Source organism: Phocoena sinus, chromosome 2, assembly GCF_008692025.1.
Source record: "Phocoena sinus isolate mPhoSin1 chromosome 2, mPhoSin1.pri, whole genome shotgun sequence".
NCBI classification, from domain to species: domain Eukaryota; kingdom Metazoa; phylum Chordata; class Mammalia; order Artiodactyla; family Phocoenidae; genus Phocoena; species Phocoena sinus.
The window spans coordinates 140,317,541-140,337,646 of NC_045764.1; the positions used below are offsets into that span (position 1 = coordinate 140,317,541).

Sequence of the window (20,106 nt, forward strand, 5' to 3'; positions counted from 1 at the left end):
CAGTTTGGTTTTAAATCTAGAGTAAACATTCTTCATTAACAAGAATGAAATTGCTTTGGCAATAAAAAATCTTTGCATATAAAATTGTGTGATTATATACAATTTTACTCAAAATAAAAACATTTACTCATCTTTATCAAACATTTTATGAAAATCTGCCTTTAAATTATACTCATATCACTGAATTAATTTTTATGTTGTCTTTGAAAGACACATTTAATAAACATTACTTGTAAAGAAAGCTAGTAGATAAAATTAAATTACATAAATCTACTATAGTAGCATTGCTTTATATTAGGTCTTATAATGACGTTCAGGAAGCCCTAGTTTTTGCAGTTCACATGTCATGGCACTTTATAATTACAAAATGAAATGTCCATATGTTTATTTTGCTTGTAAAAGTACCTGTTCTTTGTATTATGATTAATTCCTGGATTAATGGATTAACAGCCAACTACCTACAATACTCAGTTGTGGATTTTACTGAAACATGTTTTATGCATAAGTTTTAAAAATAAAGTTATGAAACTTTTCACTACAAGTACAGTGTCAGAATGATTATATATAGAGTCCAAAGCAGTTTGAACCTTAAAGAATTTCTTCAATGTCTTCTATTTCTAAAAACAGTACTTATATTGAATAAAATGCTTCACAGGAAAAGACTGCTAGAATGAAAATACTAGATATATTTTATAAATCTCTACCAGACAATACAGAAACAAATGCATAGAAGGCAAACAAAACACCCTCCAATCTTGAATTTGGCTTTTATTTTAAAATACATTTAGCATGGAACTATCATAGGACAGAAAATAATAAATCACAAAGAAATGGAATATTTTTGAATACCTTTTAAGCTAGATATAAAAATTAATAAGATAGCATATACTCAAATTATGGGAAATAGTCCCTAAAATTTGATTCAGTGAACACATTTTGAAAGAAAAGTTCTTTGCACATTTTCCAACGTACCGATATGTTCCTAAGTGCCTTGGTTTTCTGTTAACTAATAGGTAAATGTCAAAAATTTAGTTGTTTTACTTACAATTATCAGATTCACTATTGGCAAAAATTACCACGTCCCTAAATTCTCAATCATAATTATAAAAATATGAGCTCAAATAGTTATGCTGCCCAAAATAGAAACATCTTAAGTTGATACCTCTGGATAATCAGACAGATATTGCACTAAGTCAGTAATTCCATACCTGATGCTCATTTACATGGAAAGTTAATTCTCTTCTTTATGAAAAACTTACTACAAATAATGTTAACCTAATTACAATTACACTTCAAAATATAAAGGCACGAACAGAATAAAGAATAGTTTAATATTTATACTCAAATATTCCACCATGAAGATAACAAAAGGTTGAAAACAATAATAGAACCTAAAATACTGATACTTTAAAATTTTATAATTTACCACAGTAGCTAATAAATGGTATTAAAAGTTAACACTGCTAAACCCAATCATTTCCAAATAATTTAGAAAAATGGTTTGTTTACATATGAAATGTGCATTATCCCATCTATAAAGTTCAATTACAGTTCCATTCATTGGAAATATCTACCTGTAGTATAAATGATCAAGACAATGTACAAAAAATATATCTTGTTCCTATAACTTACAATGCACAGAAAAATACCTACAAAAATGGAAATATTTATCCATTTAGGTTCCCAATAAATTAGTGAGAAAGTTTAGTCCATTCCACATTTCTTTCTAAACAAAGGCTAAAGAACTGAAGGTGGTTTACTGCTAGCCCTGTTAGCTTGACAGATATTTTTTAAAATATTTGTCTGATTACATGTAACTTAAGATAAAGTTAGTCTTATTTTTATATCACAGTATACATGGCATTTCTTAATTCAGCAACAGAAAGGCACAATTAGCAAGCAATAAAATTCAGTACCTGAATTATTAAACTAATGTCCAGAACAAGTGCAAATAAAGTACATTCAACACAGTGTACAGAACTGGGAAACAAAAAAAAGGAATTCAAAAACTAATTTTTCTGAAAATTTGGTCCATTAAAAACGCCTCCTATGTTCAACATCATGAGTAACATGAAAGGTGATGGCAGTATAAAAAGAGGCAGGAAATCAATATGTGGTAGCATACGAATTCTGGTCTAGTAATTATGCAATTTGATTAGGAAATGGCTCCCATAGTAAATAAACATTAAATGTATCTGTTAATAACAACATACCTGTATTAAGTCCAAATACACAGGCACAACTGTTTGCATATTATTATTGATTTTATAATACACCCCCATGGTTTAAAAAAAACTTAGGTATATTATTTTATATATAACATATATTAGATACATAATTATATATTATGTTCCTTAATATATATTATATATAACTTGAATCCATAACAGCATAAAACTCTCCAAATATTACATGAACATTCCAAATGGATACTTATCATTTTCTCAATGTTGAAATAGCTCAGCTCACCTAAAACAATAACTGGATGTGCAATGATAAAATGCACTGACTCCTATGAATTTACTTAAATAATTATTTAAGTTAAATTCCTGCAAAAGCCTAACTCTGATTTGGCTTTTAACTAGAATATGGTTTTAGATATCAGTAACTGATACCCTCCTTTCTTATCGTAAACAATATTTCTCCATCAAGAGATACCAATAAAGAAAAATATGTAAGGAACAAAAAATGTGATCGAGAAACCAACCATTCCATAGGTAATATACCGATAAGGAAGTTCAACTTCCATGTGCTGTCTTGCTTTTCGAACATCATCACATGGTATATTGAAGATTTTACAGGCTAAAGGAATAGTGATCCTTTTCATTATATCTCTGACTACTAGTACAAACAACATCCCTACGAGAATCCGCAATATGGCTTTTCCAAACAGAGTCACTGAAATGGGGGGCCTAGGTAAAGGTAATATATCCAGAGGAGGATCTAATATTAGACCCATTTTATAGGTAAAATGAGATCCACATGCAATCCCAGCACCACTTCCTAGAATCTCAGCTGTGTCTCCCCGGGATGTACTCCAAGTGTCTAGAGTGAAAGAAAAGATCCCCAAGGCTAAATGAAGCCCGATGATGATTAATGGAGCATATTTGTGAGTTTGGTTGAAGTTGTCAATCAGGTCCACAAATGGATAGAAGATAGCTAAGATTAAAATGGTATATACGAATCCAGCAATAACATCCTGAGAAAAGAAGAAGGTAGAGTTGTTTAGTATAATACTTTTTTGGCATTTAAGGAAATATATATATATATATATATTTCACATTTCAATGTTAATAAATGTACATTTTTAAATATGTCACATTCTTAAAGTAAACTTTATATAATAGGTACTAAAAGCTGTTTTAATAATACTAAAAAGATTCATTGATGATAATAAAATGATTATGCTTTTATAGCTCTGCCCTTTTACAAATTAATACATATATGCTACACACAAATGTATATTCAAATGAACAATAAACTATGCTTAACGTATGTAGTGATTTCTGGGGAAAACAATATACAGCTGACCCTTAAACAACATGAGTTTGAATTGTGTGGATCCACTTAACTGCTGATTTTTTTCAATAGTAAACAGTAGTACAGTACTACATGATCCCCATTGGTTGAATCTGAGGATGCAGAACTCCTGATACAAAGGAACTGCAGATACAGAGGAACCAAGTTTATGAAGGGCACTCTGTAACGATAGGTGGATTTTTGATTGTGCAGACTTCCGCGTTGTCCAAGGATCAACTGTACTTATTTTTCAAAGACTTCATCTTCATGCATTTAATATAATAATCACACATTTAAATACATAATTATTTCCATGACTAAAGAGGATACAAAGCCTGTTTTTCCTTTTCCCATTCATTCATTTATTCACTGAACAAATACGTATTGAGTACCTACATGTGCCTGACGCTATTTTAGGGGCTGAGGATACACTGCTTAATAAATGAAAAGATTCCTACACCATAGAGCTTACATTTTAGTGGGGATGACTGACAATAACCATGTGAGTAAAAAATAGATAAATATTACAATTTCAGATTGTTATAAAGAAATTAAAACAAGACAATGGGATAGAATGATGAAAGACCCTATTAGAGTGATTAGGGAAACCTGTCTGAGGAGGTGACCCTTGAGCAGAAATCTGATTCCAAAAAAGAGTCAGCCCTATCTTTAGATCTAAGAAGAAGTGTCCCAGGTAGACGGAATACCAAGTGCCAAGGCCTTGAGGCAGAAAAGAACCTAGTGAGTTCAAGGAACTGAGAGAAATTCTGTGTGGCTCAAATAGTGAGAAGAGTGATGTGATATGAGATCCAAGAGACAGACAGATGTCAAATCATGTAGATAGGGCCCCTGTAGGCTAGGTAAGAAGTTCAGATTTTATTTCAAAAGTGATAGGGAGCCTGAAAGATTCCCAAGTAGGAGTGTAATAAAATCTGATGGATATTTATAGAAAAACATTTCATCTGCTGTGTAGAGAATATATTATAGGGGTAAAGTATGGAAGACAGGAGACACTAGTGGGAGGCTACTGTAGTGGTTCACTCTAGATATGGTCCATATAAAGAGACGTACATAGATGGATTTAGTAAAATATTTTAAAATTAGAGTTGACGAACTTCAACTTGGTGATGATCTGAATGTAAGAGAGAAGCAAAAGAAAAAGGGATCAAAAATGACTCCTACTCCTACTTTTAGGTACAAACAACTGGGTAGAAAATAGAAGCTGGTTTATTGGAGGAAATAACACTATTATTAAAAGAACTTTCCTTTCTGAATCATTCCTGACATGAACAAAACTGTTTCAGAATTTCCACCTTAAAACAAACAAAACGAAACCCTGGGATCTAGTATCACTGAAAAATTTATCGGAAGAGTTGCTTATATTCACTGCCTCCACCTTCTCACTTCTTATTTTTTCCTAAACTCATCACTGCATTGAAACCACTCTTTTCATGGATACTAACTAGTGACCTTTATGCTGCCCAAAACAATGGTTACTTCTCAACAGCATTCAGTACAGTTAAGCACCAGAGTAGTTGCTTAATGTTTTTCTGTCCTAAGATTTTTATTATGTAATAGTTAGTACATAGAATAAGATACATAAAGTATATGTGAAATTACAAAAAGAATATCTAGGAAATCACTGCCCCAAAAAGAACTACAATATTACCAGTACTTTGAATCTATTGGTATGCTGTTTCCTAGTTCTATCACTCTGCATAAGCCTGAGTATTAGCTGAATAAATACCTGCTTTTAAAAACTGTTTTATCACATATCTCCAAACAAAACATTATCTACTTTTGCTTCTTTCTGAGCTTTATAAAAATGTTAGGCAGTAAGCAGTCTCTTTTGATTTGCTTTTTACACTTAACATTAAGTTTTTAAGATTCATTCATCATATGTAGTTATAGGTCATTCACTGTCACAACCATGTAATATTTTATTGTGTGGTTATACAATTTATCTATTTTCTCACTGATGGTCACTTAGGATGTTTTCAGCTTTTGGATTAGTTCATTGGTAATGTTGAGCTTTCTTAATTGGTATATATTCTTAAACCAAGCAGCATTATAAACAATGCCTCTATGTTCTTTCTTTTTATGTTCCCATATGGGTCTATGAAAGTTTCTCCAGGACATATGCCTAGGAATGTAATGGCAGAATCATAGTATATGTGCACGTTCAATTTTACAAGACAATAAAAAATTTCCAAAATGTTTATAGAAATTTATATCCCATCAGTTGTTGGTATTTCTTGATGTTTTATTTGCATTTCCCTGATAATTAATTAAGCATTATTTCATATGTTTATGGACTGTTCCTTTTCTATACAATGTATATTTGTGTCTTTAAGGCAACTATTCCTTTGGATTTTCTTTTTCTTACTGATTTACATGGTTATATATATATATATGATAACACATCAATTATATTTTTAGATGTATATTTCAGTATGACATAAAACATCCAATATTTCTTTTCTTTTATAGCTCTATGAATAATAAACTTAGATTGCTACAAGTCTCTATACAAATCTGCCTCCTTTTCTGATTGAATTATTAATTATTTATAATATTATCCTGGATAAAAAGGCACATTTAATTTCCATGCTACAGAACCAGAAGGAAGAATGATTGAATTCAGGACATAAACATGGTGGCTATCATTGTAATATCAATTTAATGTACAATATTAAAATGTGTAAGTGGTTTTAAGCATTACAGCACAAAGTATGCAATAAAGAAAAGCTGACGTTAAAGGTAGCATAAAGAACTCAAAGTAGGAAATTTTCCAAAAAGAAACAGCAAATAATTTTAGATACTTATTAATTATAGATAACATATATGCCATAAAAGTTAATAATTACACATTTGAATGGAATGTTCATGGTTATCAAATTTACGGTAGAAGATATCAAATACCATAAATTCAATAAAGATTTCTTATGTTTTAAATCTGAAATTGTCTCCTTTTCATTTCTTCCAATCAGTAAATAAAACTAGAGAGGCTAGTGATTCGCTGAGGCTAGAATTCAAGACTTCTGCTGGCTCCTAGGGTTGTTTTTTTTAAATTGTAACATATTTCAGGTGTTCTGCTTCTAATTCAACGTGTCAGTGATGCCAACAGGGTTTCTAACAAAATGCATTATTGGAATGCAATCCTTGATTATAAAGGCATTATTAGGGATGGATTTTGAAATTTTTATCTTTAATTAAAATTCAAATTTAATACATGTTCAGTACAGAAAAACTAGAAAATATAGATAAACAATAACAAGTAATTATTACCCAGAAATAACCACTATTAAAACTCTTAGTGTTTACTGTTCTGGATCTTTCTCTATAACATGTTTTCAGGATTTTTCCTGTTGTTTGGTTAGTTTGATTTTTATGTCTTGTTATAAAAATGGGTTTGAGAGGTACATTCTACTTTATGATCTTATAATACCTTTCTAAAAAGACTTTCCACATACAGAAAAATAAACTTTTAGTACAATTTTGGGTAAATGTAATTATAACATATTCATAATTTTACTAATGTAGAAACAAAACAGTAATTTGTCAGGTACTTAATCTAGTAATTTAAAAATGGCTTGTGTTTCAAGAAATTTTTAGAGCTAGGTTTGATAATGAATAAAGGAAAAATGGGGACTTCCCCATTAAGTTACGACTCTGCACTCCCAATGGGTTTGATCCCGGTTGGGGAACTAAGATCCCGCATGCTGCATGGCACGGCCAAATAAATAAACAAACAAACAAATACATACATAAATAAATAGAGGAAAAATGGATGTGGTAACTCCTCTACTTTTCTGGGGATTAAGAAAATCTATTTAGGAAGGTAGGCAAATGTTAAAAATAAACTTAAGTGTTGCTCTTTGTGTTATAACAATAAAAACAAAGCATATGGAAAATACTCAACAAAGTGCTTGTTAATATAAATTATTTAGCCTACATTATTAGAACTTTCTTCTTAATGTTAATAAAGACATCTGCTTAGATAATATGGCATCTAAGCACCTATGAGCAACTTCTAGGGCATACTCTGCCTATAGTTCCATAGTAATTTCACAATAAACGATGAAGATACAAATTATGATTAAGAAAATAGTTCAAAATGCAGGTAACTACTGAAGCATTAAAATATAGGAAAAAGTGAAAATTGTGGGACTATATTAGATCCATAATATAAAAAGGGGGGTTTATTATGACTATAATTTCATATATCAATTATCAAATGATAAAACCAATATATTATTGATTAGGAATAATTGTGCTTATAATACAGAAACATAATTTACAATGCTTGCAAGTCATCTGTGATTTTACTTTTAAAAGGAAAACAACTTGCAAAGCTATACATAATAAAATTCAGTAGCTAGTCAGAATAAAACTGATAAAGACATTTTATGGGACAAGATTGTTTTTGAATAATTAAAAGATGGGCTGGGGAATTCCCTGGTGGTCCAGTGGTTAGGACTTGGTGTTCTCATTGCTGGGGCCCGGGTTCAATCCCTGGTCTGGGAACTAAGATCCCACAAGCCTCACAGTGCGGCCATAAAAAAAGACCGAGGGTTATCGGACTCATGATTTGGTTGTCAGACTCATGATTTGAAAAATAATACATCAATATTGTTTTTACTTCAGCTGATTCAAGAACAGATGTTATCCAGTAGCTAAACAAGAACTGAACTCAGCTTGAATATTTAATTAATTCACTATACATTTCCTTTTTTTTAAGAACAGCATGGTTGAGATTACATATTCAATATATTAAGATTCTTATTCCTCTTTTATGATGATAATGAATCTAGGGATAATATTATCATTCATAGATGCATAACCTTTTGTTAGTTTTTTAGGTGCAATATTGCTAACTAGTAGTGGAAGGGAATAACTGTAACATGGCACAGAGATGGAAAACATTTTCTTGTGACTAAGATTTGATATAAAAATGTGATACTTAGTCTATTATAAAACTAGTAGAGATTAGTCAAAGACAGAATTATATGCCAATTCATAATTTGCATTAATATAAATAATTATAAAAAATAAAACACAAATAGCTTGCTTCTTAACATAGCATTTGGCACTTCTGGAAATTTACTAGTGAAGGGGCAGCTGCTGGAAGCAAGCAATCTGAGGAAGAAGTAGAAACCCAATACTTCTACAGCTACGAAATAAGCTAATGAGACCCTTTTATGAGTAGAAAAGTCTAAAAATGTGAACTTGTTAAGGACAAGAAAAATTTTATATAACCTATTATAAACTTTTGGATTCCATGAATTCATTTCTATCTCTCCATCTTTCTTCTGATCCTTTATCTACAAGATAATACATAATACATTCACAGAGTGTCGTAAGAGACACCACACTGAATGCAAGGGATAGAGAGTTACTTTTCTCATGTTGCTTATTATCTAGAGGGGATGAAAGATAAAGAAAAAAGCAATAGCAATTTAGCATAAGTGCTATGCCAGAATTATGTTCAATACGCTCTGGGAGAAAGGCTATCTAACCAGTCTTGAGAAAGGAAAGATGGGGAAGGTAATGAGGCTTTAGGAGATAATGTTTTTTTGTGTGTCGTGAAGAACAGGAGAGGATAGTCCGTTAGGCAAAGAAAAGGGAAAGGGCATTCCGTGTGGCGGTTAAGGCATTCCTAATGGTATTGGGATATGAAACACCCTTTGCATTTGAGGAAACATAAGTCATTCAGTACGGCATCTCACTTGTGTTTTGGACAGTAAACTACAACAGGAGGCTAAACACTGTACGGAGCAGTATCTTATTGGAAGTAGGGCTGCTAATTAAGAAGCTGCTGCAGTAATCTGGTTAAGAGATGGTACAGGCCAGAACTAGGAAATGTCAATGGGATGGAGGGGAAGGGAAGTGAGTAGGCGTGGTTGGCTGAAAGAGTACAGGGTCTCTGTGCTGCTGCTTTTGAAACTGAATTGCATTCTCAAAATAAAATATCTGATGTAAGCCCTAAAATACTGTCAGGAAAGAGAAGAAAACTAGAGTTTAATATTCAAATACAAGTGGCACCAGGACAGTTTTAAGTTCATTTAGCTTCTAGTCACTGGGTCCTCACTTTTAAGTAGAGCTCCTTGGTGTCTGTATTTACATTGTTGGTTTTGACTCAGTGGTAGGAAAGGCATAGAAGAGAATGAGAAAGAAAAGAAAAGTGAAAATGGAAGGAGGGAGAAATGTTATCCTGAGTATAATACTTGGTTATTGTGGGAACTGTTTGTATGAAATACGTGATAACTACATTAAAACTTTACAAAGCATCCTGTTTCTATTTTTGCAAAACAAAGAAGATTTACAGTAACTATATTTTCTCATTTAGGTTTCCAGTAAGTTTGAAAATGAGTAAAAATTATACAATTGCCTGTCGATTTCAGAAAAAAATAAAGCTCTATGAACACAATGTTTTCCTTACCAGAATGGAGTGCATGCCCATGTAAATTCTACTTAGGCAAACTAGAGAACACCAGCAGGGAATAAGAATCAGTCCATATATAAGAGGATACTAAAGGGAAAAAAAAGTAAAATTAGTTAAATAAATTAGGTTAAATATAAACAAGCAAATAAAAAATCACTATACTACAAAACTCCAGGAGAACAAGAACTATGTGGTTTTTACTCTCCGTTGTATTCCCAGCACCTAACCATAAGCATGGCACATAGCAAACATTCAGGAAATACTTTTACATGAATGAACAAATGAATCAAATGGAATGCTTCTACAATCTTCGTTGTGGGAACTGGCTCATTTTTGCTTCTACAGTAAAGATTCAATCACTGGTATGCTACAGAAGAAAAACAAGTAAGAGACATACTTTTACTGTAGCTCCAAAATGAAAGTGCCTCTGGAATAACACCTGAATCTGGTCCAGGTGAATATCATTGCTCCCTTGGGGAGGAGGCATTATCTCCCTCTCACTTCCATCAGTGACTGACTGCTATTTGCCATTTCCACATCTTCCTTTTGATATTCAGCATCACGTAATTTGTTGTCCATTTTTGCCCCTCCACTAAAATTTCAAATGGCAACCTTATTGCAAAAAATTGTGGTGGGATACTCGGAGCAGAAAGCCATAAATTGGGAAAAAACTTAAAATGTAGACAACTCTTAGTATTAATGACACTGGTATCAGACTTGGCTTTGAAGCTCCTGATATTAAACGGAAGGAGGAAATGATTGATGGATGGGCGTGTGCCTGATAACTTCAAATTTCTCAATGAAATTGAAGCCGAGATAGTTCAATTCAATAAGAATTCAAGGTGGTTCAATGAGAAGTGGAGTTGAAAGAGTTAAGTAACGTTGCAAGAAGAGTGGTCAAGATTTAGTACACAGTTGTTTTGATTTGACTTCTCTACTGCTTTTAACATGGCCCACATATTTCTTCCTGAAAGTCTAAATACCTTGATTTCTACAGCACCACACTCTCGTGGTTCCCCTTTCACCACCTATTTTTTTCTGTGTTTTCTGCACAAGAGCATGGATTCCTCTAATTGTTCCTTAAACGTTAGTTTAACTAAGGGTTCTGCCCTTAGTAGTTATTGGCAGTCTCACCTTTTCTTATCTTTTAACTACTGCTTAGCATGCTGAACACCTATCCATGTCCTTGGATTAAGAACCATTTAGCCAACCCCTGCACATATCTCCATCTTGAGATCCTTATGGAGTTAAACATACTATACCTCAAACCCAACTCATCATCCCACCACTTAGACTTGTTCCTCCTCTCATATTCCCTATTTCACTTGGAAGTATCATAATCTAAATGAGAAGTATGAATTATCCTTGATTTCTCCCTTATCCCTCATATTCAACCAATAAGCAAGTCTTGCTGATTTTACTTTCTAAATATTTCTTGATTCTGTCATCTCTTCACCCTACTTATACTGTCCTTATTCGGATCCTCATAGTTTCTTTTCTAGGCCCCATGTATTTCTCCAGACATTCTTCCATGTGCATGAGGAACTTGGTTAATGGGGCAGACAGACATGTAACCCTATAAGGAGGTTAAGGGCTATGATAGGAGTATAATAAAAATTCAGAGGGAGTCTAAGGGATGGGCCTTTAACTTAGTTTAAGGATGTTAGTTGAGTCTCCCAGATTAAGATTCAAATTGTCCCAAAAGATAAGTCGGATTTACTCTTTAGAGGAAAAAGGAGCACAGGGCAAAAAAGATAGAGGACATTACAAACAGCAGGAGCAAATGAAGAAATGCTTGTGTCCAAGAAGCTGTAAGTAGTGAGGTTTTCTAGGAGAATAAGTTTTAAATTCTTGCTGAGGAAAGGCACTAAATAATAAAAACAAAATATGCAAATTATACAATATGTAAATATATAAATGACATTTTATATAAAATATACAAATTATACAATAAAATATGATAAGTACTATGGAGAAATAAAAAGAGAACAGGTGTTGAAACAGTAATCTTCACCAAATATTCCTTGTGCTCCTTTTGCAGTTAGATTGGGGCCATGTGACTGGTTCTGACAATGAACTGGGAAAAAGGTGACTTCTGCCCCTTTCAATCATTCTATGAACTCTCTCTTCCCTACAGATGGGACGCTGGAAGCTGCATGTTGAGATGCATCACAAGATGGGCAAACTTCCATCAGCCTGGGTCCCTAAGGTTCTAAGTGGAACAGAGTCGTTTGCTAACCCATAATGGATATGAAACACAAATGAGAAATAAGCTTTTGTTGTTAAGCTGTTTTCAGGGTTAAGTCATTACCAGAGCATAACCACACCTATCATAATTAAAACTGTAACAGAAATAGGATGAGGAGTATGGGAGTGTGAGTGGGGCAGGTTAAAGTATTAAAAGATAGTCAGTGTAGGCTTTATATTGACAAGCTGAGATTTAAGGCAAGACTGGATGGAAGTCAGAGAATTAGCCAACCAGGTATCTGAGGAAAGAACATATATGAGGGAGTGGGATCAGGTAGAGCAAAGTCTTTAATGAGGAAATGCGACTGGCAAGGAAGCTAGTGTGGCTGGAACAGAGAGAGCAGGTAGGAGGAGAGGTGAGAGAGGTCATGACAACCAGAGCCTGAGAGCCCTCCGTAAGAAATCTGATTTTGTGGGCAATCAAATGGGGAGCCATTGCAGGGTTTTGAGCAGAGCAGTGTCATGGGATTAGACAATAAGGGAGCAAGGGTGGAAGCAGGAAGACCAGTTAGGAGGCTGCTGTTACAATCTAGGTGAGAGATGATAACAGTGGCTTTTGTCTCTGTAGCAGGCACTCAGGTATTTTCAATTTTTCTGTTAATTTTTTTTTAACTGTTAATAGCAAGGGAGAGGCAAAGAAGTAAAAACTACCACCACCACCAAAAAAGTCTCCTATGCGTCTTTCTTCTTCCTCTTTTTTCACTTAGACCCCATAAGGAAGTAAAAAAGTACAAAGTTATTGGTGGGAATTCTCTTACACAATAGAGGAAAAATTCATTTATTAACTCTCAAAAGCTAGGACTGAAGGTAGGCAAAAAGAAGCATTTTAAGTTAACTGAATTTAACTTAATCCACCTTTATTCAGGTTTACTAACTCCAAGGTGTTTAAATGGGAGAGTTAGGAATACAAACAAGCTAGATGCGGAAGCTTTTCCCCTATTCCAGAGCACCTTTAGATCTCACTGGGGTAAGATGACTACTTGGGAAAAGAACAAGTCATTTTTTTTTATTGATGTTTGATTTTTTTTAAGCAATTAGTCTCTACCTTCACAATATTTTCCCTAGATTTTTTTTGTGGAAAGAAACACATTTGGGGGAAGACCTGATTCAGTTCTTACTACATAACTTTCACATTCGCTCCCCACAGAACAGAATTCAGTATAATTACAGTATCAAAGCAAAGAAGTATTTTATCAAGCAATCTTTTAAGCAGATAAAAAAGATCACAGATTTTAATGACTATAAAAAGTAAAACCGGACTTCCCTGGTGGCGCAGTGGTGGAGAGTCTGCCTGCCGATGCAGGGGACACGGGTTCGCGCCCCGGTCCAGGGAGATCCCACATACCGCAAAGTGGCTAGGCCCGTGAGCCGCGGCCGCTGAGCCTGCGCATCCAGAGCCTGTGCTCCGCAACGGGAGAGGCTACAACTGTGAGAGGCCCGCGTACCGCCAAAAAAAAAAAAAAAAGTAAAACCACCTAGAAAAACTAGATAAAGTAATATTCCTCAAGTGGGATCATGTTGGGGGAGGAAGATTATGCATAATAACCAATTCATCTGGCACACTTATTTTATATTTAAGAATATCCAAATTATAACTACCTTTTTATTTTATGTTAAACTGTCTCTAAAATTTAGGACCACTAATATTTAGGACCACTGTCCTCATTTAGATATTGCTGGAAAAAAAACAGATTTATGTGGAATTATCCTTTCCTAAGAAATGACAGAATCTATTACAAATATATAAAATATACATAGACCACTCCTTTTCAGTCATTTTTGTTAGTTCTCCCCTTTATTCACAACTCTTTAGTATTAGTGTGCCCATTTCCCAATCTACACTCACTCCCTTAGTGATCTCATCCAGTCCCAAGGATTTATATACAATCCATATGTTCATGACTCAAATTTCCATCTCTAGCCAGGACACGTCTCCTGAATCTCAGACTTTTATTATCCAACTGCCTACGTGATCAATGTCTAACAGGCATCTCAAATGTAACATGACTAAATCTGAACTCCTGATTTCTCTGCCGTCTCCACATCTGACCAGCTTAAATTCCTATGGTTATCTCCTTCCTAACAAATGACTTCTCCACTGTTCCATTCCTCAAAAAACAACAAATACCTTGTTGTTAACCTTGACTTCCTCATTCATACCCATCATCCAATCCATTAAAAGTGTCAGTTATACCTTCAAAATATATCTAGTTATTAATTGTAATCCCCATGGTAACCACAAAGAAAGTATCTAAAAAATATACACAAAAGGAAATAAGAAGGGAATCAAAATGGTATGCCATAACCCTCCAGTTCCCTTTCCCATTGGATTTGAACCCTGGTCTCAGTGGTCGTAAAAGGAGGAATAGTAGTCCTGAAGCTGTGCTCATAGCGTCTGCTATATATAGCATGTGGGCTAGTTTAAAACAAGGTTAAAAAAAAAAAAAAAAGGTACACTATAAAAAGCTCAAACACAAAAGAAACAGTAATGTAGGAAATTAGAAGTAAAAGACATACAGAAAACAAATAGCAAAATGTCAAAAGTCATTCCTTATCAGTAATTACTTTAGATGGAAATGGTTTAAACTCTCCAATGAAAGGCAGAGATTGGTAGAATGGATAAGAAAACACGATCCAACTGTATGCTGCCTAAAGAGACTCACTTTGGATCCAAAGACACAAATAGGTTGAATGTGAACAAATGGAAAAACATATTTCATGCAAATAGTAACCAAAAGAGAGAACTATGTGGCACTACTAAAATCAGACAAAACAGACTTCAGGTCAAAAATTGTTACCAAAGACAAAGGACAATATGTATTGATAAGAGGATCAATTCATTAAGAAGATATAATGATTGTAAACACATTTGCACCAAACAAAGCCCAAAAATAACTGAAGCAAACACTGACAGAATTGGAGAAATAGTTCTATAAGCCAGTCTCGTCAGCATTGAAAACCTGCTTTTCCACATAGCCTTTTTCCTAAATAACACTTAGCAGACAACCTAAAGATTCTCCCACAGCCTCTTGATCTTGACTCAGGATTATTGCAAGTTTAACATTTTTCATGCTGTATAGTCTTTTGAAATGTGCAGGCCAGTCAGTACTACAAGAGAAGAATTTAATATTTTCCTTACTCTGGGTAACATAATTTCATTGACTTTCAGCTTTATAACGATGCTGTCCACTATGCTTTCTTTTTTTTAATTAGTTATCATCTCATGAATCCACAAAGTCAGCCACTTTTCCATCTTTTCCATAGCTTCATCAGACACTACAGATACTACTACTTCAGCATTTCCAAGTGGCCTTACATACACATCAGTGATTTCCTCTTCCATTTTCTGGATGTACTATATTGTTGATGCATTAATATTGAACCATGGCCAAAAGAACTATGACTGGTGCCTGAATGAATCTTACTTCACACACGTATATTTCCTTTGTAAAGCATATCACAGCCTTCTTGTATGTAGGAACACTAAACAGCACTGCAGCTTGGGGACCATTTTAAACAGCAAAGCCATCAAAAAAAAGCACAAAGACATGACAAATGTGGTACTGAACAGACTGCAAAAAGGACTCTTGTTTACAGTGTAACAGCTGAAACAAGAAAGCAGTTTATTGCCTTGCTCAGCCTTGGCTGGGAACATGTATACCAGATGACTCAAATTTTTCACCACTCTACACAGGTCTGAATGTACTGATTCTCAAGCGACAAATTCTACTGAGTAGGTAAACTTACAAACAAGCAATGCATGAAAAATGAGGATCAACTGTATGTAGAAATTAAACTACTCTTTTTTTTTTTTAATTGTTGTTTGGCTGTGTTGGGTCTTAGTTGCGGCACGCGTTGCAAGTCGAGGGCTCTTCCTTGCGGTGTGGGGGCTTCTCTAGTTGCAGCCCACAGGCTTCTCTTTAGTCGTGGACTGCAGGCTCTAGAGCGGAAGGGCTCAGTAGTTGCGGTGCAGGCTTAGCTGCCCCGTGGCATGTGGGATCTTAGTTCCCTGACCAGGGATCGAATCCGTGTACCCTGCATCAGAAGACAGATTCCTTTTTTTTTTTTGCGGTATGCGGGCCTCTCACTGTTGTGGCCTCTCCCGTTGCGGAGCACAGGCTCCAGACACGCAGGCTCAGCGCCCATGGCTCACGGGCCTAGCTGCTCCGTGGCATGTGGGATCTTCCCGGACCAGGGCACAAGACCAGGGCGTGAACCCATGTCCCCTGCATCAGCAGGCAGACTCTCAACCACTGCACCACCAGGGAAGCCCAGAAGACAGATTCTTAACCACTGGACCACCAGGGAGGTCCCGAAATTAAACTACCCTTAAATAACCATAGGCCAAAGATAAAATCACAGGGAAGTTATAAAATAGAGACAAGTAAAAACAAAACACATCATAATAAAAATCATGTAATACAATAAAAGCAGCACTCAGAGGGAAGTGTATAACAGTGGAGCCCTACATTAAAAAGAAAGAAATTAGGGGCTTCCCTGGTGGCGCAGTGGTTGGGAGTCTGCCTGCCGATGCAGGGGACACGGGTTCGTGCCCCGGTCTGGGAGGATCCCACGTGCCGCGGAGCGGCTGGGCCCGTGGGCCATGGCCGCTGGGCCTGCGCGTCCGGAGCCTGTCCTCCGCGGCGGGAGGGGCCACAGCAGTGAGAGGCCCGCGTAACGCATAAAAAAAAAAAAAAAAAAAGAAAGAAATCAGTCACAACTCTGTACCTTGAGGACTAGAAAAAGAAGAGCAAACTAAATGCAAAGCTAGCAACTGAGGGAAATAATAAAATGATAAGAGTGGAGAAAAATGAAATACAGAATAGAAAAACAAGAGAAGCAACACAACTAAAAGTTATTTCTTTAAAAAGAACAACAAGGGCTTCCCTGGTGGCACAGTGGTTGAGAGTCCGCCTGCCGATGCAGGGGACACAGGTTCGTGCCCTGGTCCGGGAAGATCCCACATGCCGCGGAGCGGCTGGGCCCGTGAGCCATGGCCGCTGAGCCTGCGCATCCGGAGCCTGTACTCCGCAATGGGAGAGGCCACAACAGTGAGAGGCCCGCGTACTGCAAAAAAAAAGAACAACAAGACTAATAAATCTACATCCTGGCTGACAAAAAAAAAAAAAAGAAGAGGATGCAAATAACTAAAATCAGAAATGAAAGTGGAAACATTACTATTGATCTTACAGAAATAAAAAGGATTATAAGACGGACTTCCCTGGTGGTGCAGTGGTTAAGAATCTGCCTGCCAGTGCAGGGGACACAGGTTCAGGCCCTGGTCCAGGAAGATCCCACATGCTGCAGAGCAACTAAGCCCTTTTGCTACAACTACTGAGCTTGCGCTCTAGAGCCCGCAAGCCACAACTACTGAACCCACGTGCAACAACTATTGAAGCCCTCACACCTAGAGCCTGTGCTCCACAACAAGAGAAGCCACCGCAATGAGAAGGCCACGCACCGCAATGAAGAGTAGCCCCCGCTCGCTGTAACTAGAGAAAGCCTGCACGTAGCAACGAAGACCCAACACAGCCAAAAATAAATAAATAAATTTATTTTTTTAAAAAAGGATTATAAGAGAAAACTATGAACAATTATATGCTAACAAATTAGATAACCTAGATGAAATACACAAATTCCTGGAAAAACACAAATTACCAAAACTGACTCAAGAAGAAATATAGTCTAAACAGACTTACAAGTAAAGAAAGTGAGTAAGTAATCAAAAACCTCCAAAGTACTAGAGAATGGACTTGAGAATATGGGGAGGGGTAAGGGTAAGCTGTGACAAAGTGAGAGAGTGGCATGGACATATATACACTACCAAACGTAAAATAGATAGCTAGTGGGAAGCAGCCGCATAGCACAGGAGATCAGCTTGGTGCTTTGTGACCACCTAGAGGGGTGGGAGGGAGGAAGAGGCAAGAGGGAAGAGATATGGGAACATATGTATATGTATAACTGATTCACTTTGTTATGAAGCAGAAACTAACACACCATTGTAAAGCAATTATACTCCAATAAAGATGTAAAAAAAAAAAAAACCTCCAAAGAAAAACCTGAGTCCAGACAGCTTCACTGGTGAATTCCACCAAACATTTAAGGAAGATTTAATGTCAGTATTTCCCAAGCTCTTCCAAAAAACGGAAGCAGAGGGAACACTTCCTAACTCATTCTGTAAGGCTGTTATTACCCTGATATCAAAACCAGACAAAGACATCACAAGAAAACTACAGGCCAATATCCCTTGTGAATACTAATGCAAAAATCTTCTACAAAGTATTAGCAAACAAAATCCAACAGCACGTTAAAAGTATTATACACCACGATCAAGTGGTATTTATCCCAGAAATACAAGGGTGGCTCAACAAAGAAAAATCAATCAATGTAATACACCACATTAATAGAATGAATTAAAAACAAAACAAAAATCATGGGCTTCCCTGGTGGCGCAGTGGTTGGGAGTCCGCCTGCCGATGCAGGGGACACGGGTTTGTGCCCCAGTCCATGAGGATCCCACATGTCCCAGAGCGGCTGGGCCCGTGAGCCATGGCCGCTGAACCTGCGCCTCCAGAGCCTGTGCTCCGCAAAGGGAGAGGCCACAACAGTGAGAGGCCCTCTTACCGCAAAAACAAAACAAAACAAAACAAAAAAAACACATGATCATCTCAATTGGTGCAGAAAAAGCATTTGACAAAATCCAGCACTCCTTCTTAATAAAAGCTCTCAAAACCTTGGAATAGAAGGGAACTTCCTTAACGTGATAAAGGGCATTTATGAAATATCTACAGATACTATTACGTTCAATGGTTGAAAGACTGAAAGGTCCCTCCCACCCTGCCTGCCAAGATTAGGAACAAGACAAGGATGTCTACCTCTCACCATTGCTATCTAACACTGTATTGTAAGTTCTAGCCAGAGCAATTAGGCAAGGAAAAGAAATAAAACACATCTAAATTAGGAAGTAAAACTATCTCTATTCACAGATGACATGATGTTAAAAACAGAAAATCCCAAAGAATCCACAAAAAACTACTAGAGTTAAGAAATGAATTCAGAAAGTTGCAGGGTACAGGATCAATGCACACAAAAAAGTTTTGTTTCTATACACCAGTGATGAGTAATGTGAAAAGGAAATTAAGAAAACAATTCAATTTACAATAGCACCCAAAAGAATAAAATACGTAGGAACAAATTTAGCCAGATAAATAAAAGAATGGTATACTGAAAACTACAAAACATTAATAAAAGAAATTAAACTGTAAACTACAAAATATTAATAAAAGAAATTAAACACCTTTATCTTTGACAGGATATATTTATGCATTAGGATATATTTTATGTATATTCTATATGTACATATATATTACAAATGCTTATATGTACTTAAAATAATAGTATTTATTTTAATTATTGTCTAGTGTCTGCATATAGTAGGCAGTCAATAAATACTTGTTGAATGAAGTAAACGTAAGCCTTTAGCCACTAAGAACATCAGTCTTACAGTAACTCATTCAAGATAACTTGGGGTCAAAAGCCATGGTATCATTCAATTCCTGGCCTCAAACCTGGGCTATGTTAAACTTTAGTTCTAAGAGCATCTCTGGAATTCACCATGATAAACTGCAATCTGAAAATCCTGTTGAGTAAACTAGGAAAGGGAACTTCCAATACTTGTTTTAGAATAAACATTATTAGGTAAGAATTCTGTAGCTTAAGCTTTTAAAAGTAATATACACTTTCTAAAATAAAGTAACTCAAGTTGCATAGAAATATAAAAGCCACTTCATTCAACAACACAATATGAACTATATTTTCCACACTAAAAGCAAAAATAAATAATCAAAAAAATTTAATCAAAATAGCATGTTTTCCTTCATGGTACTTTCCACACC

The 20,106-nt window shown here is 35.5% G+C and overlaps 1 protein-coding gene and 1 non-coding gene across 2 annotated transcripts in view; one reads left to right on the forward strand and one right to left on the reverse strand.

The window, feature by feature from the left end:
• Positions 1 to 750: 750 nt before the first annotated feature.
• Positions 751 to 20,106, reverse strand: part of SGPP1 (sphingosine-1-phosphate phosphatase 1) — a 36,060-nt gene continuing 16,704 nt past the window's right edge. The window contains exons 2-3 of the mRNA XM_032624711.1: positions 9,962 to 10,051; positions 751 to 3,199 (exon numbers count right to left, since the gene is read on the reverse strand). Of these exons, the coding sequence (XP_032480602.1) occupies positions 2,648 to 3,199; positions 9,962 to 10,051 (642 nt within the window). The 3' untranslated portion in view covers positions 751 to 2,647. The remainder of the gene's footprint in view (positions 3,200 to 9,961; positions 10,052 to 20,106) is intronic.
• LOC116750252 lies at positions 14,516 to 14,643 on the forward strand. The gene has a single exon (XR_004348950.1). It is a non-coding gene; the product is annotated as a small nucleolar RNA SNORA61 (small nucleolar RNA).